This window comes from Pieris napi, chromosome 18 (genome assembly GCF_905475465.1).
Source record: "Pieris napi chromosome 18, ilPieNapi1.2, whole genome shotgun sequence".
Taxonomy (NCBI): domain Eukaryota; kingdom Metazoa; phylum Arthropoda; class Insecta; order Lepidoptera; family Pieridae; genus Pieris; species Pieris napi.
In genome coordinates this window covers 11,265,897-11,288,698 of record NC_062251.1, presented here as the reverse complement: position 1 = coordinate 11,288,698, position 22,802 = coordinate 11,265,897, and the positions used below count along the sequence as shown (strand labels likewise).

The following is a 22,802-nucleotide window of genomic DNA, read 5'->3' as shown; positions in this document are numbered from 1 at the left end:
CAGAAAACCACTAATATCCACACTAACTAATATTATAAATGTAAGTGTGTTTGTTTATTTATCCTTCTTTTACGCTCAAAGGAAATATAGGATCGATATGATTTTTATGTCCGCAGATAGGAGGTTAGGCAAGCAGCCCGCGAGCACTATTTTTTAGTTTTTACCGCGGGAAACACATGTTTTACTGAAGTTAACAGTAGTCTATGTCACTCTTTACTTTAGATGGATAGGCATACAGCTAGGATATATTTTTTGACAGTAAAAGAACAATATTGTAAATTGAATTATAAAATTAGTTTATTTTCATTACAAAACAACTAATAGAAGACATACAAAATCGTTAAAAATCATCTTCAGCAGAGTCGGTTTCCTCTGCACCTTCTGATTTTAAGTACACTTCTTTCGTTCCTATTTTTTGGACTACAGAATTTGGCAAGATGTAATTATTGCAACACTTTCCTTCGCGTTTTAAACCTGCGCGGATTGTCATAATAGATGACAGTAGATCTAGCTTCATTCGGTTTCTGTGTTTTGTTTTCACGATATTCATCATGCTGAATAATCGCTCTACTTCAGCATTAGAGTGCGGTAAAACTAATAAAGATATAGCAAACGTGGCTAAATCTTCAAATCGGTTTTCTCCTGCAATGTCTTCGAAATCCAGCACCTCGTACCAAAATTCCTTGGTATTTTTTGTATTTATCCATTTGAGTAAATGGATTTGACGCCACTGCTCGTCAACTTTCGCTATGTATTCTTGATTTTTATTAAAATGTAAGATCAGGTCAGTGATCGGCTCTTTATTGTGAGACAGTGCACAATCTACACTAATTCTTTTCATATTTTTCATGAGCTTTAAGTTTTCGGGCAATCTGTTTTTCAGTTCATTAACCAACTGCACAATAAACTGGATGCACCTATTACGTATCATTTCTTCTTCATTCCGTGGAAGTCCTTTTTCTCTCATCGTTGACACAAAAGATTCGAATCTGTACCCCAAATAACATTTCTTATCAACAAAATCTTTAATGTTTTGCGTAAAAACGTCTACCTTCTGGGTCGGCAGTACTATTTTGGTAACAAGTGAATCAACCAAATTTGTCAATTCGTCGTACAGTTTTGTATGATCTGCATCTTTCGATTCAAATAATTTATTCACTCTGTTAATTTCAGTGAGAATTGGATACATAAATGAAATGTACGCATAATTCACGTCATCTGAATACATTCCATGCAGCAATTCTGCTGTGTAACACCTTTCTTTCAATTTGGCCATATTAAAATGTGTTTTCAGTTCCAACCATTGTGCGTAAATGCGTGCAACTGCGGACTCTATAGAAAGCCATCGAGTTTGACAAGACTGTACAATTTTTAATGGATCATGACCGTCGTTTATAAGTTTGTATAGTTCTTTGTAAGCCGCTTGCCTTGACGAAGATCGATTGAACCAATCATATGTTTCTTTAATAATAAACTCGAGATTTCTCGGTAAAAATTGCTTTGTTACTGCCGATACTGCCAATTGCAGAGAGTGACAAATGCAACGCACCAAAACTAAACTCGGCAAATCCTTTTTCAGTTTAGCATATACACCGTTATTGACGCCGGTCATCACGGACGCATTATCTGTTCCGATGCCCATTAAATTTTGTAGAGGTATATTAAATCTAGCGAGTGTCGCTTTTATGGTACCAACAATCCCATCTGCATCACACTCGTTCAGCATTGGAAGATCTAAAAATGTAGACATTATTTTTTTGTGACTGCAGCTGTAATAAATGATTATTATTCCCAGATATTTGTGAACGGAAATATCGGTCGATTCGTCTATCAATAAACTATAGGGTTGATCTTTCAAATCTTATTTTAAGTTTTCAGCGAAATGGGGTGATAGCACATTTTTTATAATTTGAGAACATTTTGTCCTATGTAAATGAATTTTTTCGTCCTCTTTGTGCATGTGATTCACCACTTCTCCCATATGATCTACTACACGTAGGCTGGTATGTGCTGCTGTAAATAATGCTAGCCTAGCTTCTTCTTTCTTTTTTCCCACGCCTTCTCGTTTAAAAGGCAACTTTGGTTGCGTAGCTATAATCTGTAAAAGAAACGGAATGTAAACTATATATACAAGCAGATGTAAAATAAAAACCGGTCAAGTGCTAGTCGGACTCGCGCATGTAGAGTTCAAGAAAAAAAAATCCAATGACGGATTCAAATTTCCAACCGCAATTTTTTAAGTTTGTAATCGCTAATATTTGACAGTCAGTTATAGTTACATATATATGGGAGCCCCCTTTCATTTATTATTATTATTATTTGTTGTTATAGCGGCAACAGAAATACATATTCTGTGGAAGTTTCAACTTTCTACCTATTATGGGTCCGCGAGACGATCAAGTGCACTTGACAATTCTACGTGCTTGAAGTGAATATTTATCGTTTACAGCGTTGACTTGACAAGTCCCGTCAAGTATCTACGGGCTTGATCATACTTGACAAAAAATTTGATTGACGGCACTTGTACCACCTTGCGCTTGATGCGACTTGACGCGACTTGACAAGTTTTATTCATTTGCGGCCGGAACATCGAAGATGGCGGACGACGAACCGGACCGAGACGTGGCTTTGGCGGCAAGCGCCGACCTAATTACCGAGCGTGATTTTGTGTTATTATTAATATCTCTCTACAGAGATCATCCTGCATTGTGGAAAATTAAAAGTAAGGAGTATGCGGATAAAAACAAAAGGTCGCTTGCTTTATCAAGCATAGACAAAGCACTTCGAGTATATAAACCTGCCTACACCGAAGATTTATTGAAGAAAAAAATTAATGCTTTAAGAACCAACTTCAACAAAGAAAGAAAAAAGATTGAACAAGCACAACGGTCTGGCGTGTCTCCCGATGATGTACCAAAACCGTCACTCTACTATTACAATGAACTGTTATTTCTGTCAGACCAAATGTGTATAAGTGATACTGAAAGCAGTTTAAGCAGTGAGGTAAAACATTTTTTATTTACAATTCAAAGATACACTTTACTTTAAAGTATGTTTTTAAACAACTAAATTAGGCAATTATTTTGCCAAGGGACTGAACCGTTACCATTAAAGTACTCGCAAAAGTCATCTCGCACTCTTTTTGCCTCATTTGCCGAGTTTCCTCGTACTCGCTCTATATTTAACAATTGCCGTCCTTGTCTCCACGCACCTTTTGTGACTGTGGTATTTGGTTCTTCAATGTCAATATCTCCTGGTTGAATATATTTGTTTTTATTTTTTTCACACAAGTAGTTGTGTAAGTGACAGGCAGCCAAAACAACTTTTCGCGTTTTATCGGGATGCAGTCCAATGTCTTTTTTAAATATTTTGAAGCGCCAAGACAGGATGCCAAAAGCATTTTCAACCACCCTCCTGGCTCTTGACAATCTATAGTTGAAAATCCGTCTTTCGTCTGTCAAGACGGCTTTGTTGTATGGCTTCATGAAGTTTGGAGTCAGTTGGAAAGCTTCGTCACCTACCAGTACAAACGGAAACTTTTTATCGCTTTCTAGTAACTCACATGGCTCCGGAATATTAAGTTTGTTTTCACTTTCAGAAAACAATTGCCAAAACTTTGTATTTTTTAAAGTTCCACCATCTGACATCCGCCCATTTGCACCAACATCAACCATCATAAATTGATAATTGGCGTTTACAATAGCCATGAGAACAATACTAAATGTCTTTTTATAGTTAAAATAGTAAGATCCCGAATTTGAAGGTTTTTCTATTTCGATGTGCTTGCCATCAACAGCACCTATACAGTTGGGAAAGTTCCATCGTCTCTCGAAATCTTTGGCTACTTTTTTCCAGTCCTCGATCGTTCTCGGTACCTGTGAATAGTACAAACATAGGTTATTTTTTTTACAGTTTTCCTTGTCATCCAATTATCAAAAAGAGATGTCACAATCAAAGAAAAGCAAAAACACATCACAGCAGGACCTGATAGATATAGCATCACATTATTTCAAAAAACCTGATGACTCTGAATCGGATATTATTGCGAAGGGCTGGGCTCTTAAACTCAAACGTTTATCACCAGATCAAAGACGCTATGCGGAGAAAATAATAAATGACATTTTATTTGAAGCCGAAATGGGATCACTGTCAAGAAACGGAGTTCAGATCTTGCCTGCTAGCTCGCCCACATACACATACTTATACCAGTCACCCGCATCACATCAGTCACCATCACCTGTGCTATCACCAAATGCTCTCCACTCAACTACGACATACCAGTCACCATCACCGTATCAGTCACTATCACCTGTGCCATCACCAAATGTACACCACTCAACCTTTAAATACCAGTCACCATCACCAAGTGGGCACCACTCAACTTTGACAAACCAGTCACCCGCACCATATCAGTCACCATCACCTGTGCCATCACCAAATGTACACCACTCAACCTTTAAATACCAGTCACCATCACCAAGTGGGCACCACTCAACTTTGACAAACCAGACACCCGCACCATATCAGTCACCATCACCTGTGCCATCACCAAATGTACACCACTCAACTTTGACAAACCAGTCACCCGCACCACATGAGTCACCATCACCTGTGCCATCACCAACTGTACACCACTCAACCTTGACATACCAGTCACCATCACCACATCAGTCACACTCACAAGTCATAGGCAAGACACCGGTGCATGATACCAAATCATCTCAACCTATGCAAGTGCCAATTCTATCTCGTGAACACCCCGTAATTTATATACCAGTCCCAGCTACTCAAGAAGAAGAATCACAGACTGCGGCTAAGTTCTTACAACACTTCTATTCTTTTTAATTTCACCATCACATTAAGTATTTAATTTTTGTTATGATTATTTTGGTTAAGATAAATGAAAATAAATGAATATGATACATACCCGAATATTTTCTTTTAACTTTTGAATTATAGCCTCACACGTCTCCTGTATTATTAAATCCAAAGTACGAGGAGCGACAGCACACATAAACTTTAAATCTTCCAAGTCCATACCAGTGACCAAGTACCTTAGAGTTATAGAGAGCCTTTGGCTGGCAGGAATAGCTTGTCGCATATTGGTATCTTGCTTTTCAATATTGGGTCGAATCAACTCCAACAATGTTTCAAAAGAATCGTTGTCCATTACTAGAAAATTTTTATAATCGTCGGGCTCAGTTGCTTGAAGAGTTCTTTGCAAATGTTCATGCGTGAATCGATATCTCATTTTATACCATTCCTTACACCATCGCCTCTTTCTTTTCTCTTTTTCTGTGATAGATACCGCTAGAGTTATAGCAAGGAATGCCTTGTCTGCGTTGGAAACCATTATTACGATGGCCACTTTCCTGAGCACAGGGCGGTGAACGACTGCGGCATGTGGACTTGACGGCACCTTCAAGTCGCGTCAAGTCCCTCGTCAAGTGAAATCGTCAAGCACGTAGACTTGTCAAGTGCACTTGATCGTCTCGCGGACCCATTACGGTTTATGAGATAACAGCCCGCTGACAGACGGAGGGACAGACAACGGAGGCATATTAATAGGGCCCCGTTGGCACCCTTTGGGTACGGAACTCTAAAAAGGGCCTACTTATTCTTTGAAAGTTGATGTTGGCTATATAGACCACTAAAACTTATTTATAATATAATACAACTATATTAAAATAAATTTTTGACACATCGTAATTTATATTATATTAGTTACGTACGTACCTTTGAATTTTGCAAGTGTTTTTTCGATAATCCGTGATTCTTTAAATCTCCGTAATGATTTCTCAATACAGAGCCACATAATCTGCACTTTGCAATTGGACCAGCTGTACTTTCTATCACTTGCAGCCAGTCCTTTAATTGGGAGTCCCGTAACCAACAATCCCGGAACTTTTGCGTATATTGCGCTTTTGGCATTTTGTTTTAAAAATAAACTAAACTTGAATTTTAAACAAACACTCCGATGCATAGGATAACCAAAACTACTAAGTATCTGTGTTGTGTATTTCTATTTTTGTGCATGCATACGAAACGAACACATACAAATCTCATTAATTCAAATCAAATTTGACCTATTAGTCATACGAATAAAGTCCATAATCAAAATAATTTAAGAAATTCATAAACTTGTTTCGGGAAATTCCCGAGAATAACCAACGTAATTTTACAGAGTTGCCTACATAATGACAAAATATTCCTTAATAAGGTAAATGTTTTCGTCTTTTCCTATAAAGATATCAATCGTGCTAGTGGTTAAATGTCGTAGCATCCCACTGAATGAAACAAACTAAACCACTAGAAAAATCCACTAGCCACTAAAACCAAAATTCGCCCGCTAAAACGTATATCTAAACCACCAGATCTAGTGGAATATCCACTAAGTTGGCAACACTGAGTCTATGGGTGATATTACCATAAAGTACAGATTCGGACAACTCTAAATCAGTAACCGTTAGAGATAGAAATACCAAAAATTGCCAGATTGTGTAGTACCTAGACATAGTTTTGCATAAAAAACTAAATTTTGCCAAAAATCTGCCATTCGTAAGTTAAAAGTTTACCATTGAGGTGACGATATCATCTAAAACAAAAAAAGAAGAATTCTTTACAATGCAAACTGAAAGTAAAGTTACAGTGCCAAAACAATGTGATATGAATGATCAAATGAATTTTCAAAACAATTCCAATAATATTACTTCAGGTCATGTAACTGGTTAGTACACTTACACTTAAATATAATATAAAAAGGTCTTTAAACACCTGCCCACTGAATAAAAATTTATAATCTTTATTTATCATTAGATACCTATATTATACCCATATTTCAATTACTACTGAACTAAGAAGGATTATCTCTTAATGACTTTCTAGGAAAGTTGTAGACAAACATATAAACATAAATGCACTTATGTAATAAAACACACGTTCTTTATTCATTATTAGATACTTATACTATACCCATATTTCAAGTACTTCTCAAGCGAGAAGAAATTAAATTAATCAAGAAATTTCCTAGAAACTAAGTCATAGTTTCTAGAAAATTTCTGGACAAACATATAAATGTACATGCACTTATGAAATTAAGCTGATGTGCATTGGAAGCATAAATAGATTATCATACTCATATTATCCAATTGCAATATCACATAACTTAAACCTTCTTTTTGAAGTAGGTTAAAAGTAGTATTAATTGGTGAGCATAATGTTTGAAATATAATTTTCAGCATCACTTGAAGGTGATCATGATATGAAAATAAGCAAAGACGTTGTTGAAGATGACTTACATGACATGCTGGTATGAAATACATCTCTTGCCTTTATTTGGTTTCATTGAAGATCTCTGTTGCTTCTACCAGTTTTAGTAGTTAAACAATTTTAAATTTTATATGTACATATTATTATAATTTTTGTTGATTGTGTATTTGTTTAAGTGTTAACTAAATATTATATTTATTGTTGCAATTTTTTGTTAACATTATCTGAAGTTAGGTTAATAAGGTAATAATGTTGCTTGTGCTTAATTAGGGTGGCTTTAATCTTAATGTTTTTCTTATATATTTTAAGAAATTGCATAATATCATCTCCTGTGGGCTTTTGTAACAAAAAGTCAAATTTGGTTTTGGTTAGAATTCAGTAGAGGTTAAATCTGATCAGAAAGTAGTATAAAATTATTCCTTTTAAAATTGATTATTATCATTATTGCAGGATTTTTCAATTTATCTTTGTGTGTGACCTTAACTTGAACATTTTTTTTTTCAGGAAACTAATAATTTTAATATCACAGCTTTGCAAACATTGTTTAAGATTGACGTAAGAACCAAAGTTTGGTTTCTTGTGCTTGATGAGGATGTGTTTTTAAAGAAATTAAACTTTATAAAGGAAATTCGAAATGCAGGTATAAAAATATTAGTCTAAAAACTCTAACAAGTGAATGTTACAATAGATATAATAATCAGCATGAAATTAGGTACTTCTAGTATAATTGTACCTACTAGAAAAGCCATACCGTCTAGGTTTTAGAACCTAGAAGTGCCTTTAATGGAAAAATAGAAAATGTAATACAAAATAAATACAAATTATATTAAATGTGTAGACAGTAAAAATATGGCTACAACAAGGACATAACTAAGTAGTACTTTGAAAGTCTTAATATATATATAAATTACGTGTCACGTTGTTTGTCCGCTATGGACTCCTAAACTACTGAACCGATTTCAATCAAATTTGCACACCGTGTGCGGTTTGATCCAACTTACAAGATAGGATAGCTTATATCTCAATTTATACCTGCAATATTATTTTATTGCAAATTATTTGTTTATTATTTGATAGTCACAATTCTAACAGATGGCGCTGTGTTGAAAGTACCAACGTTTCACATAAGCTACAATTTAATGACATAACCACCAAAAAAAGCATGGTGGTCCCCATGACTGGTGATCTCCTACCGTTTCCCTTGAATAGTTTACTACTATGTAATATAACAAAAACCTTAGCCACAGCAACGCTTGGCCGGTCTGCTAGTATCTTATATGATTTAGTTCTATTTACATATTATATAAATTATAAAAAATAAATCAGTGGCGCGACAACCTCTTTAGGTCTTGGCCTCAGATTTCTGAACCTGTTTCATGATCATTTTTTAAATCTAATAGGAAAGTAGGTGATCAGCCTCCAGTGCCTGACACACGCCGTCGACTTTTTGGGTCTAAGACATGTCGATTTCCTCACGATGTTTTCCTTCACCGTTCGAGTAAATGTTAAATGCGCACATAAAAAGAAAGTCCATTGGTGCACAACCGAGGATCGAACCTAAGACCTCAGGTATGAGAGTCGCACGCTGAAGCCTAGTGGCCAACACTGCTCATATATAAATTATACCTCATTATATATTTATATTATAAAGATTTAAAGTTCGCGAGGCTGTACAGGGATTACCTCTGTATCTACTGAATCGATTTTGAAAACAAATTTTCCTATAGAATGTCACATTATTTGTGAGTGTTAAAAATCCCTGAAAACAAAAAACTTGCAAAGTAAGTCCAGGGCCGGATTTAAAGGTCTGGAGTTCTCGGAGCAACAAAGGCTCCCTGGCTCCAAATTATTTTCCAAATAAAATTTCAGTCGAGTTTTTCAATCAATAATTTATTGTAAAACCAAGTAGATTCCTTTAGTAATTAACAAACATAAATCTTTGTACTGGGCACAAATTCTATTTATGGGGGCGTTACGAGAAAAGTTATTTGTATTAATCGTGAAAAGATTTAGTACGTCTTGAAATCTCCTCAGAATATCCTCATGTATGTGTAACATCAGCTGCCCTTTTGATTATGCCACTTGCCGCGATATCTTCCATGCCTAAAAGGGACCAAATTAAATAGCTTTATAGATTCATATCATTATATATAATTACAGACAATAGGTGTCGTTTGGTCGTCCCGGAATGTGTTTTGAATCGTATTCAAAAGGGAACAACATCTGTTAACAAGATACATATGAGGAGAGCATTACAAGCAGCCATATTTATTTCTAATGTCTTAACGGAAAACTGTGCCATTGTTGGTAAGTGATTTTATTAATTACCCCCGCGAACTTTGTTTCGCCTTAATATGATTTTATTACTATGGCTACCTTTTTATAAGCTAAATAACAACATAAGGAACACTTTGATATCCCATACACACTGTTCGCTTTTCCGGAATAAAATCCAATTTTTCTCTACATAAAAACCTTCCTCAAAGTTGATAAAAAATAAATTTAAGAATAAATAAAAAAGAAAATACTCTAGCCGTCTTTGACTTTTGTGCTTAGCAACATATTTTGCGATTCATTTTTTTTATATCGATTTTACGGTAAAAAAGTCTGATCTTGTCTGGTTGAATTGAGTACAGCATATCGTGTACAATGTACTGTACATGCTAATACACTTTTCCTACATGGACTCACTTTAACAGCACTACGCGCTATAACTGGGGTTACCACCTTTTTTTGCAATAAAGAATAAAGAAATCACATGCGAAATAAAGTATTTTCGTGTACTTTATTGTTCTCATATAGTATAGACTATAGAGTACAATAACTTGAAATAACGTACAATACTTTATTATAAAGCACGAATGGCAACCCTAGCTATAGCCTATACCACACTTTCACTAATAAGAAAACTTGGGTTCACCTTTGCATTCTAACAAGAGGACCTGCGACTAATTATCTTAGCAATTCTAACATTATTCTGTTTTCTCCCGAGGGTTTAGGGATCTATACGTTACAGAAACGTTATACATTTTTTTAATTTTTTTATTTATAAACACGTTGCTACACTCAAAGATGTGCTCTTAAATATATATAATTATATTATTACAATAATATTTATAGAAAAAATTTAACTATCTAATCTTATATACAAATTTTGTTTCAGATAAAGAAAATCGTCATGATGATCATACACAAAATATCGTTGCATGTTATAGAAAATACAGCCAAAAGGACTACAAAGTTGTAAGTTTATTAAATTTTGTTGTGGTTCCGAGAAGGAAAATGATTTTAAATATTTTAACTGTTTTACTTTGTTCTTTCTTAGGTTTTGTTAACAGAAAATAATATCAATCAAAATATAAACGTAACAAGTCCCATATTTCGGATGGAAGAAGTTGAATATTTCATGATATATGGGGAATTAAAGGAGACGTCACCTCGAAAAGTATTTAACTCAACAATTACGGTCACAATGCCAAATAATCCAAGAAAGAGTTTCTCCAGTAAAACTAAAGTAGGGATAAGAGATCCACAAATCAAAAGATATATAGAACAAGAAGAGCATAATGTATCTGATTCAAAATCAATACAGAGAGAAGAGTCAGAAATGAAAATGGAGGTGGGTAGTTTAACTGATGAGAAAAAAATAAATCCAGGGACAATCTGCAACACACTATCAAATACCTCGTTTCATGATACAGAATATGGAGATGTTGATAAAAACGTTATGTTTGAAGTTACAAGTGAACTGATGAAAGGGAACCTAGTATCCAAGTCAGAAGAGTGGATTTCGCGATTCACACAAATACTGGAAGAAGCTCTTAATCAGGTTCTACAAGAGGCAGCTTTTCAGACAATACCTCCACCTTGGACGATGTATGAGGCTTGTGAGTGTATTAAACGGGGATTTAAAAATGACGCTGATATTGTTGATGCGGCAAATAAGTTGGGGGATATTATATTTGATAATGGAGCTTTGAGAGGTGAGATTTTCTTCCAGCATTTATTTGCATAAAAAGTTAGAGTCACGGATTCACTTGGTCCTAAACAGCTTGGATCATCGTATCTTTACCTCAATTAGTTAAATAATATGTTGTTTTTTGTTTTATTAGAATGTTAAATGAAAACGTAAATTTACACTAATATTTTATTACTTTCAACGTTTTTCTAAAGAAATTTGTTATTTATGTTGAACCGTTGTTACAGGTAAAATTAACCACAACATAAATCCATCTACATTTATGAAAATCTATAGTTACGGCGTTTACCTCGTTGATGCGTTACAGGTAAAATATTTATATTCTCTTACACTTTTGTGTAACTAACAATATTCACCATATATTTCATTTATTTCTCACTGCCCTCATCACTCGCGTGAATTTCGTGTGATTTGGCTTTATACCGTTATATTACAGTATTTACAGCAATAGAGTAGTTTTTGAGTTTATCGTCTTCAAACACGTGGCCAGGGCCTTCATTTTGTAATATAACATCGTAAAGATAGTCTTTAATTTAGTAGTGATTACTTATATACTATAATAAACTGTTTTGCAATAAAACGGGCACCTAAGGAAGTTTATTTCGATTCGATTTCAGTTAATTGAAATTTAATTCGCGGACTGGCTGTCAATTGTGGTAATTCGTTTATTAATTTTTGGTTATTTTTTAAAAATTTATCCACACGGCTAAACATGCTCTTTTGGAATGTTTTTTTATAAGTAATTACTACTTAGATAATATTGGGCATATAATAAATGACCGCGCGCGCGGATTTAAATTACGAATTGTAATTTAAATTCAATTGAAATCTGTAAACTCTTTAAGTGTCAATTCCTGAGGAATACCTGGTTTTGGTCATTTACTTCATTATCTTGAAATTAGCCTAAAATTCCTACTGAAAATATATTTTTTTACTAAAATAAGCATTTTGGCGTTTATTCTCTCAATCAATGGTCGTGCGTCCCGAGAGTCACATTTGTTTTTTAACATGGTAAGGATACCGGCATGTCATAGATTTAAAAAAATGGACGATAAAAAAAAATATGTCTATTATGGACCATAAGATACATGTATCACTTATTCCACGTCATTAAATTTGAATTTGTAGGCATCCCTACTCATCGGCAAAGAAGATATGAGACACAAAAGATTGATTGACGTGCCATTGAGTTATCACTTTACATTCTTTAAACTTAATATAATGCAATTATATTTTAGGGCGTTTTCAAAGATGACGAAAATGTACAGGCAGCTGAGAAATTATTAGCCAAGTTACTACTCGATATTGAGACGCCGGATTTGAATAACTCGTTTAATGAAATCGATGCAATAAATGAGCATAGCGATGAAGGTATATTTGTAAAAGTGACATTTTTAGTTTAAAAATATAAGGATTTTGTGTAATAAAAAGAAGGCTTTTAATTATATTTATTCTGCGCGGTACATAACATATTTCAACATTAAATTTCAGTAAATATCGTAGCCTGTTACTCTGGCGTAATGTAGCATTAAAATTGTGAAAGAATTTTGAAACCGTTTTCGCATTTATTTGTTACAACTACAAAATATCTTTTCTCTTTTTAATATTAGTAAGTGTAGATTTACATAATTCGGCGTTTTAAACATACGTCGTCGATACGTAATAAATTCAATTTAGTTTGTTTTTCAGCTTCGCCACAAAAAACATCCCAAAATCATCCGACACCATCCAGAATCACCCGTTCAAAGGCTAGAAAGATTATGACATCAGTAAGTATTAAGTAGCATTATTTATGCAAAATTACTTTTCTATTTTTTTATTTTTATGAGATATTAAACTTTTGGAACAAATGACATCAAACATGGACAATCAAAATTTTAATGATTGGCCCAAGTTATGTTATATATTTGTTAAACTTATACATGTAAATTTTCAACAATGTTTTAGGTCCAGGAACGAGCCCATCACTCTAAAGATAAACTTCTTCAGTTTTTGCCGGAAAAGAAAACTTTTTATCAAATTTTGAACTTAAAAATTCGGACAAGGATGAAACTAATGAACCAAAAAATATAGATAAAACAGATTGTGTTAATACTAAAACAGATGAACCACCGAAAATTATAAGAAACTTTATAAGAATCTCTAATATTGAAGATAAATTGGATCCAAATGGATCTGTTGATCTAGGTAATCTAGATTTTATTTTAGATGGTGCTGAAGTGCCAGAAAAGAAAACTTACACTCATATTGATTTCATAGAACAAACTAAGGCTAAATTACGCTACGTTTTAAAATTTTGGTAAGTTTACTCATTATTGATAAGTATCTATTGAATTTTTGCCCTTGGTTTGTAGCATATAAATAAATAAAGACTATTTAAAAGTAAATATTAATAGTATGAGAATAATTTAAAAAACAATTGTATTTGTTTTTCTTTATCGACCAGTTATAAAACTGACCATAAGGTCAGGTTGTCTACTGACATAGTTTTACCCATTATTTTCTATACCGGGCTAGCCTGCTCCTACTCTTCGGCAGATCATCTGCACATCTTTTTCCACTTCCTTTTTCATTCACTTGGATGTATTAGAAAATAAATCTTTTGTAAATCTATCTTTATCGTTTTATAGCCAAGATACAAGACAAAGGCTGTTAAATCCAGAAAAACTCGATAAAAAGGATGTAAATTGTCAAGCCAAAAAATTTGCAGAACTTATACGTTTTTGCCGTCTTCAATTAGCAGGGTAGGTATGCTTACGTTTATAAGTTGTTGATTTTACGTTACCACACGTGTATATTTATTAAAATGATTTTTGATTTAAAATAATAATTCATGCAGCATAATATAGCAGATTGGCCAATTTAAAATTTAAAGCGTTTTATACGCATAAATATATAATATAAAATATATAATTATAAATAAATAAAAAAAAAACATGTTTTCGAAGAATTGTCTTCTTTCTTTAGTATCAAAATACTTTACAGTGATCAGCCTTCTCTGACACAATATTCTATTTTAGACATATTGCTTTCGTGTTTCCTTCTATACTTCTACACTACTGACTACACATTACTACATCCTTCTGCAAAGCCTTCAAACGCACGACTCAACAGTTTGATCCAAGTCCAAGGACTTGAGACTCTTAATGAGATATTATTATTATTAATAATAAACGAATATATAATAAATTGTTCTAGGATATACGAAAGAAGAAAAGATATTTATTTAAATGTTCTTAACTTTAATGAGGCTGAATATAATTATAATAAGTAAGTATTTATCAACATTATTTTTCTCTTTTATGAAATATTAATAGTTTTAAGAAATATTTATAAAACTTAAACCAATAAAAAATGGCTTCGAGGCTCTTAAATATTGTTTTCAGTTCAATTCATCAATTTTGATTTTGACAGAAAAGCAGAAGTTAAGTTAAATTTGTAGAGCTTCGCTTAAAATAATACCATTATAACAAACACACATACATATTTAAATTATACCTGGACTTATACCATATTATTATTTTGTTTAATCTATGGATTTTTTTCAGGGAATTTGTTAAGCACTGTTTGGAAGAATGCGCAATTCTTAATACGGCCCTATCGATTATAATAACAGAAACAGGCTCAACTCTCCAATAGAAACGGGATTAGGGGTATTTGAAGGGGGAAGAGGAAAAGCGTACCTGACACCTCAAATGGTACACACAATGGAGCCCTTCCGAAGATGTTTTTTTTTTTAGTTTTTTCTGTAAAAAGTGTTATAAAAAGGCATAAATAGCAGTCACATCGAAAGAGCTAAAATTCATCTCTCCTATCTCATATGATCACTGGCCAAAAAATTTTTTTTTTTTTAATTATGTTATCTTCCTACCAAAACATTTCGTGTGATTACATCAACCATCTAAACAAACAAAAAGTTTGTCAACAGCACGTATTTTTTTTTAAAGTAAAATATTCGCCCATTAATAAAATAAAAAAGTAACGATTATGTATCTATAAAAAATATGGGCATCTGTATCGAAGAGATATTTTCAATGAAATGTGTTAGCCGTATAAAAGTTAGACTAAGTTAACTTTCCATTATTGTTTTATATCACTTTCATACGGTTTCAACTATTTCTTAGGGTATATCTTGCATTTAACATTTTTTGTTACATTTTTTAGTTACGAGTAAAGTTATGTTTTGATTACCTTTTATAGAGTATTGATTATGTATTTTAATTCCTTAATCCCGTGTCCTCTATTTCTTGTTTCATACTTTAAAATGTGAAATGTTTATATACCAAGCTAGTTCATACTCAGAAAAAAAAATATTCTATTTACAAATATATAATAGGGATTAGTTACTTGAAGACTAAGTTTTATGAGGCCGTAATTTAATAGAAAATAGAAATAATATGAATGAATCCAGTGGCCAGGGTCGGATTTAGAGGAAACAGACTACAGACCGGGGCCTTCACTTCAGAAAAAAAATGTTTTAAATTTCAAGTAGCAATCAACTTTTCTTTTGATATATTTTTATGTTTCTTAAATACTAAAAGAATCTATTCACAATTAATTATTGATTGAAAAACTCGACTGAAAAAAATATGCCAGTGGCGCTACAAGTTACAACCCTATATCAGTCTTGGCTTGCATCAGTTTCTTTGCTAATTTATATTTCATAGACTAGTAGGTGATTAGCCATCTGTCCGGCACATGTCGAGTTTTGTATGTTTTCTTTCACCGTACGAGCAAGTCTTAGATGCGCATGTAGAAAGTCTATTGGTGCAAGCCGGGGTCGACCTATGACCTCAAGGATGAGAGTCACACGCTCAAGCCACCTAGACCAACACTGCTGTCCATATGAATAAATCTTAACTAATTATGTATGATTATAATCATATTTTTATTTAGATTGGTGAATGTTGAAAATTATTTTATCAACGCTTTTCTTAGAAACGAGTAACAATTTTTTAAAATATATTCGTCAAATATATTAGGCTGTATACGATGTTACCGCTTAGCCAACGTTTTTAATCTTTATTTTTTTTTAATATTATGGCAATAGTTTTGACTTAATCTTTATTGGAAATATTGGTACAGTGACAACCAACTTAGTAACTTTGACGAGATGTTTCATGTCAATTGCCATTGTAGATGACGTAGACGCTTGAATCTTGACGAATGACGATGAGTATCGTTCGATATTGAGATTTGAGAGAAAATTCAAAATATTGCAAAAAATGCAATCGAAGTTCCCATATTAATCATTCATTTAATATTTTATTTGTAAACGTAACATAGAATTCACGCTTGTACATATTCCAAGGAAATCACAATGTCTGGCTTTCAAAATACAAACGACTATTCTTGGCAACCTCCTGAAAATAGTCAAAATTATTCTTTCAATAATTCAAATTCTTTTGGCGATGCATCTCAGAATCTAGGTAAAACATCCTTCATAATAATAATAAATGATTCGTCTTAATTAACATCATTAATTGAGAAAATTATAACATATTTTTGTAGATTTTCAGACATTTGCTCCAGAACATCAAAACTTTTCTTATGATCAGGGCCAGAATAATCCACCTAATAATAATCAATATTACAACCCAAGCTTATTTTCGCCTGCCCCAATACCAGGAGAAGCTGTTACAGCAACTTCAGAATTTGACGAGCCACCACTGCTTGATGAGTTGGAAATATATCCAGACAGAAACCTTGAAAAAACACTGGCTGTTCTAAATCCATTTCATGGACAATCTAAGGCAGATGATGCAAACTTTCTGTTGCGAGATACAGATATAGCGGGACCAATTGCATTCTGCTTAGCGCTGGCAGTCTGTCTATTCCTTGCTGGTAATAAGGCACATTTTGGTTATGTATATGGATTGTCAATGATGTCAGTAATATTAATGTACTTTTTGTTGTCCCTTATGAGTCGCTCTGAAGGAGTGTTTACTATTTTATGTGTTGCCAGTGTTCTAGGATACTGTATGTTACCAATGGTTGCTTTAGCAGGGCTAGGAATTTTCATTTCTCTAGAGGGAGGAATAGGTTTATCATTATCAGCTATAGCTGTTATATGGTCAGCATTATCAGCAAGCAGATTGTTTGTTACCATGTCAGGAGATTCAGAACAAAGACCTCTAATTGCATATCCTTGTGCATTAGTAAATGGAGTGTTTGCCTTACTAGTTTTGTTTTAAACATTTTAATTTGTTGGGAGGACATCAAGTTCAATTTTGTACATGTAATAAAATATTTTTCATATATTACACTATATAATATATAAGAAATATAATAAAATTATTAAGCATGTATTAAAAATAAACTTGATGTTAAGGCAATTAAGATTATTCAAAAGTTTTTATACAAATGTATTTTATTAATTGAAATAATAAACATAATATATAAATGTTGTTTGATTTCAGTTACGGTTAGTACACAAAGTATACAATTATATCAGCTAAAAGTTAAAGGATTTTTCAAAACAATGCACAACAACCATAGTTTTAAAATTTTAATGAAAACAATTTAAATTGCGCTTTCTATAACAAAACATGAATAACATTGCAGTATGTTTGTGACATATTACAATAACATAAAATTATTTAAATCAAGTTCATTGGTTTTAAAAATAAAACTATTGTACACATAATTACCACATGAAATATATTAAATATCCTATTAAACTAATAATTATTTATATAGTGATGGTCGATCACTAAAGAAGTTTTTCAAGATCATAACTTGTGCAAATGTTACACAGAAAATTGCAAGTGTTTCTCCAATGGACCACCAAAATACTCTTTCATTTAAGTCCTCTGCTCTTTTACGACCCTGAGCTTCCCTTAATCGATGGTGGGTTTGATGATCAATTATTCTATTTAGAGCTGAATGGATTTCTTCTGCTGATGTCTCAAGCTAAAAGAGTGACACAATTATATTAGTTCAGATTTTAAAAATGTATCATATTTAAAAATCCATAACTAAATATCTAATGAATAAATAAATAAATTTTATGCATTGAAGTGAGAGGACTAATTAATCATTCAATTTAGTATATACATATTATGTTGTAATTAGTATCAGTTGTTGAATTTCTTATTTATACAATATGAAAGTTAAGTCAAGGCCGTCAACTTTAATACCTGTGTAAGGACAGTAGCATGGTCACCAACACCTGGCAGAGGCAATTCAGGGCCAACATTAAGTTCCATATATACAAGTTTATGGGAAAATGTACTAAACTCATTACTGAAACACACCTTATATACACCTGAAAACATTTCAAATTCAGTATTTAATAGAAGAGAATTAAAATTAACAACATAATTATTTTTTTAATTCACTTATAGGCCACCAACATTGCTATCAGAAATCACCAATAATTCCTCAACCTATATCCTTAAGTTTGTAAAAGCTGCTCATTTCAGATTTTACTCTCTAGTCAATGACATGTTAATGAAAATTACTTTTTTGTATTCACATTAATGTGTTCTTTATGTTAATATATTTCTTTTTTGTATTAGATCACATAATTACATTAATTTTGTACAGTTTTGCTGTACTAACAACTGTAACCAACCTGTATATTGGGCTGTAAATTGGTGAGAATCAATACTTTTGTTGTTGATAAATTATTTGCTTATTAGGACCTTCTATTTTGACATCAACATCATATTGGCCACCAGTTATAACCTTGAAAGATAAAAACAGTATAATACAATCGGTTATCGTGATGTTTGTGAATATGATTTAACGCCACATTAACACGTTAAACGCCAATAGAAAAAACTAAAAATCGTAAAAAAACTTTTTTGCTGTAATTTGTTTATTATGATAATATATTATGTATAGAAAATTAGTTTTATTAAATTCTGCCCATGGGTTACATAGTTACAGCCAAATATATAACTGAGGTCACCGGTGCACCCCATGGCGCACAAATACAGAAAAGACATTTTCCGTTACCCTGCGCCGTGCCGCCCACCCCGCCGGCCACCCGCTATTCACTTCGACAGTGTTAGTGCGCTCGCGCTTACGACGATTGCATCTGCTTTGCTCTTTCCATTAGTTTCCAACTAAATTTGTTTTCGCTACATAACGAACTTAACTTAGGTTGCGTTAATAATGTACGAGATCCTTAGGTATTGGCTTAGCTATGGAGGAATTAGACACAGAATGAATTGCAACAAATCAACGCGTAAGCATATTATTTTACAACAAACCCTTTGAGAAACAATGATTGCCACTCAGAATCAGATAGCGAACAGATGCTAATACCGAAAATAAAAAGACGTTAGGTTATACTTACTTGCAACTGACAACTGGTATACAAGCTTAGAACTAGGTTATTGGAGAAACAAACCCATTTAATTGGCACTTTGCGAAAAAACAAGAGGGTAAGGCTGTTCTAGAATTCAGAACTGTAGAAAGGTAAAATAATGGCTGTGGAGAATGAAGACGGAGTAACGGTGTTAAAATGTAAGGATAAGTCATAAGAAGGACGTGCTTTTGCTTTCGACAAATTTGCTGTGGTAGAGTAAACAGGCAAACAGATTCGGAAGCCGAAGATCATATTGGATCATAATAAATCCGAAGGGTCTGTAGATATGAGTGACCAAATAGGTGCCTATTCTTCGGCATTGCAGAGAACCGTAAAATTGGCGGTTTAAAAAAATCGTAATCATCGTAAAATGACCATAAAACGGTTTGGGCTTAGGTTGACATAATTGTGAACCCTGTATGCATGTTTTGTTATTGTTTTTCTTTCTGACATCTTTTCTCATCAACTTTTACTGTATTATTTGACAAAATTAAGGCTAAATATTAATATTTCTAAGGGTTGGGTTGTTGTAAGGCGTGCACTTGTGGATTTTCCGAACTTTTTTTCACTTTGCAATTTCCTGGTTTTACTAAAGATAAATTTTATTTTTCAGTAATATTGGTACACAACACAACACACCATACTTTCTGCTAATTTTTGTTTAAAAAATAAAGACTGAATTGAGTTAAATATCCAACATTTTTGGAACGAAGTTTTATTTTTGTTTCTTTTTTAAAATCTTTCGATTTTTTCAATGTACTATCTAGGTACATTTGTCCCAATGCGAAGTATTGTTCTACGGCGCCATGCCGGTCACATAGTACTTTAAAATCAACAGTGGGTATGGCAGACGACGAGAAAAAACGGTTTGAATATGTCTTTAACTTGAGGTCACCGGTGACCCCCATGGCGCTATGATAGAGGAATGATGAGGTCACCGGTGACCCCCATGGCGTTCAACGTGTTAAGAATATTAAACAATTACAATAGGCATTGAAGTAAGGCATACTACAAGGGAAATGGTTAACAGATTTCCAAATATTTACCTGGTATTCCAAGGAAGCTGAGATATCCTTTTCTATGTCTTGGTAAAAACATTCTTCAGCGCTATCTGGTAATTCGAAAGTAAGTTCAACACTCTTTGAAAATACACTATCAGTTAGTAGTAGTAAAAGGACATATATCAAAGGCGTAGCAAACATTTTCTCTTTAATAGTATAAAACTTCTACGGCACATGAAAATACAAAATAATGATTATAGCCCTACGATTATAATCAGGAATTAGTATAACTCTAGCTGAGAGCAGCACACTCCAGGGTTGCCAGACGTCGATGGCTTGTCCTCGTACAGACATGGTCCAAAATCTCGTACTTTGGCAACACAACCTCGTACACATCATTAAACCATTAAAAAATATGCATTATACCATTAATTTACTACCAAATTTTTATTGTGAAACAAGATTAGTTATTATTAATAAAAGATAGACATAATATCAAAATGAACTATATTTTTTCATTAAAAAACAATGCAACAGAGAGCAAAACAAAACGAAACATACATGTTATACGAAACAAAACATATTATGTACTTAACATACTTATTATGAATACTTAATGTATTTATTGTAGTAGATAAATCACAATCAATGTATCTAAAAATGTAATCAAATTATTAATAATTTAGTGATTTTTGTTTTTTTTTTCAAATTATTGATTTTTTTTCATTATTAAGCAATGCAACGCAATCACACTCACAACACAAGAAACTTATTTGTTTTGAAAGAGAGTATGTAGTGAATACAAACTCATTGCTACCAACATAAAATCTTAAAATTTTCGCAGTTTATATCGGGGGAATTCCCTAGCGGTAGAGAACGATTGCCGGAAAACGATGTACACTGCTGCTTATGATGCTTATAACTTTCAGAGAAAGCAGCAGTGTATGTAGTTTTCATATAAGGTGCGTTCCAAAATTATAATTTGTATCCACGGATCAAAATTAAAATTTGTGTCAGTGAATCTCGTACAATTTTGTACGAGGATGGATGTGACCTCGTACCTCGTACCAGGACCTCTAAATCTCGTATTTGTACGAGAAACCTCGTACGGATGGCAACCCTGGCACACTCAGGCACGGTAGAAAGAGTGGGAGATACTAGTTCCTCTCCCTTCCCCTCGATCTTACGCTTTTTCGATCAGCATCACGTGACCCTGACGCAAGTTTGAAAGTTTTTACCCATACAAAAAGTGCTCAGCGCCGCTAAAGAAGTTTTCACTTCAAAAATTTGAATCAAAATTATGCCACGCCCTCTAATGTTTAGCTCCTTAACTAAAACTACAATAATATATGTAGTATAATAATATAAAAGATGATTATTAGAGTATATGAGTATATGATTTATTTATACACCTTATTTTGCATTTGCATCCAATAATCACTTTCAATCTAGATTTTATTATATTTATTTAAATCTATAAATAAGATAAACGTTCACCATTTATTATTTTAATAGAAGATGAAATACTTTTGATACTTTATATTGTATCTGTAAAAAATATAGGAATTCCACTACACAGCTTTAGTTGTACCTCAGTTCAACAGGGTTCTATATAGGACAGGACTGGTTTGCGTTAGATCGATTTAAGACTTTGACTGGCTGATATCGGCGTTACGCTATGAGTTGCTTTATGATTTTAATTTTACCATGATAACATATGTAACGATTAACATAAATTACACATAACATTACTTTTACATATAATTACAAATCAGTTGGAAGCTTGTTGAGTAAGAATACCTCAAAAATTCTTACTGTCGAATTGCCATAGCGAAATTACAGTAAATCGATAAATCAATATATTTATGTTAGTAAATTTGTATTGAGATAATATACAAACTCAGAATTGGTCATGATGAAGTAAATTTTTTTTTACTAAAAAGAAAAATGATACTGAACTTTTCGGAATCGAATTTTAATTAAGTAAAAAAATATTTCAAACACCTATTTCCCTGAAAAGAGGCAAAAAGGCCTTTATTTCAGCATCGACTCAAGAGCTTCCACTTTATGATCAGGTAATCTTTTTTTCACAGATCGCATAGTAGCAGGCGTGGGTAGGTTTCTAGGAAATTGGATAACTTGTCAAATTGACCGGATACTTCTCCGATTTTCAATAATTGCTCCAAGAATGTTTAGTGTTTACTTGCCTATAATTTTCATCACTATGACTTGTCTT

General features: G+C 33.0%; 4 protein-coding genes across 10 annotated transcripts in view; 2 read left to right on the top strand and 2 right to left on the bottom strand.

The window, feature by feature from the left end:
• Nucleotides 1–272: 272 nt before the first annotated feature.
• Nucleotides 273–6,389, bottom strand: LOC125058694 (putative nuclease HARBI1). Its single transcript, XM_047662831.1, has 4 exons — nt 5,737–6,389; nt 4,928–5,172; nt 3,107–3,875; nt 273–2,098 (listed from the first exon to the last, which is right to left on the bottom strand). The coding sequence occupies exons 1-4, from the start codon at nt 5,981–5,983 to the stop codon at nt 2,067–2,069; spliced, it is 1,293 nt and encodes a 430-aa protein (XP_047518787.1). The 5' UTR covers nt 5,984–6,389; the 3' UTR covers nt 273–2,066.
• Nucleotides 2,811–22,802, top strand: part of LOC125058687 (tumor necrosis factor ligand superfamily member 13-like) — a 76,817-nt gene continuing 56,825 nt past the window's right edge. The window contains exons 1-14 of one of the 7 annotated variants that reach the window (XR_007118474.1): nt 2,811–3,003; nt 3,913–6,727; nt 7,239–7,309; nt 7,774–7,909; nt 9,430–9,576; nt 10,433–10,512; nt 10,595–11,252; nt 11,476–11,555; nt 12,487–12,619; nt 12,938–13,017; nt 13,196–13,547; nt 13,879–13,992; nt 14,447–14,518; nt 14,797–15,456. Coding sequence is in view for 4 of the 7 variants with exons in the window: in XM_047662812.1 (XP_047518768.1) it covers nt 6,625–6,727; nt 7,239–7,309; nt 7,774–7,909; nt 9,430–9,576; nt 10,433–10,512; nt 10,595–11,252; nt 11,476–11,555; nt 12,487–12,619; nt 12,926–13,017 (1,500 nt within the window). In the remaining 3 variants the exon portion in view is untranslated. Of the gene's footprint in view, nt 3,004–3,912; nt 6,728–7,238; nt 7,310–7,773; nt 7,910–9,429; nt 9,577–10,432; nt 10,513–10,594; nt 11,253–11,475; nt 11,556–12,486; nt 12,620–12,925; nt 13,018–13,195; nt 13,548–13,878; nt 13,993–14,446; nt 14,519–14,796; nt 15,457–22,802 lie in introns of those variants that run through there. The other 6 variants (XR_007118472.1, XR_007118473.1, XM_047662812.1 and 3 more) reach the window with 6 other exon arrangements.
• On the top strand, nt 16,396–17,651 carry LOC125058708 (protein YIPF5-like). Its single transcript, XM_047662848.1, has 2 exons — nt 16,396–16,677; nt 16,760–17,651. The coding sequence occupies exons 1-2, from the start codon at nt 16,569–16,571 to the stop codon at nt 17,440–17,442; spliced, it is 792 nt and encodes a 263-aa protein (XP_047518804.1). The 5' UTR covers nt 16,396–16,568; the 3' UTR covers nt 17,443–17,651.
• On the bottom strand, nt 17,743–21,050 carry LOC125058711 (transmembrane emp24 domain-containing protein 3-like). Its single transcript, XM_047662853.1, is given in 5 exon segments — nt 17,743–18,160; nt 18,388–18,515; nt 18,825–18,859; nt 18,861–18,937; nt 20,612–21,050. Coding segments are annotated over 5 exon segments (621 nt in total). The 5' UTR covers nt 20,768–21,050; the 3' UTR covers nt 17,743–17,935.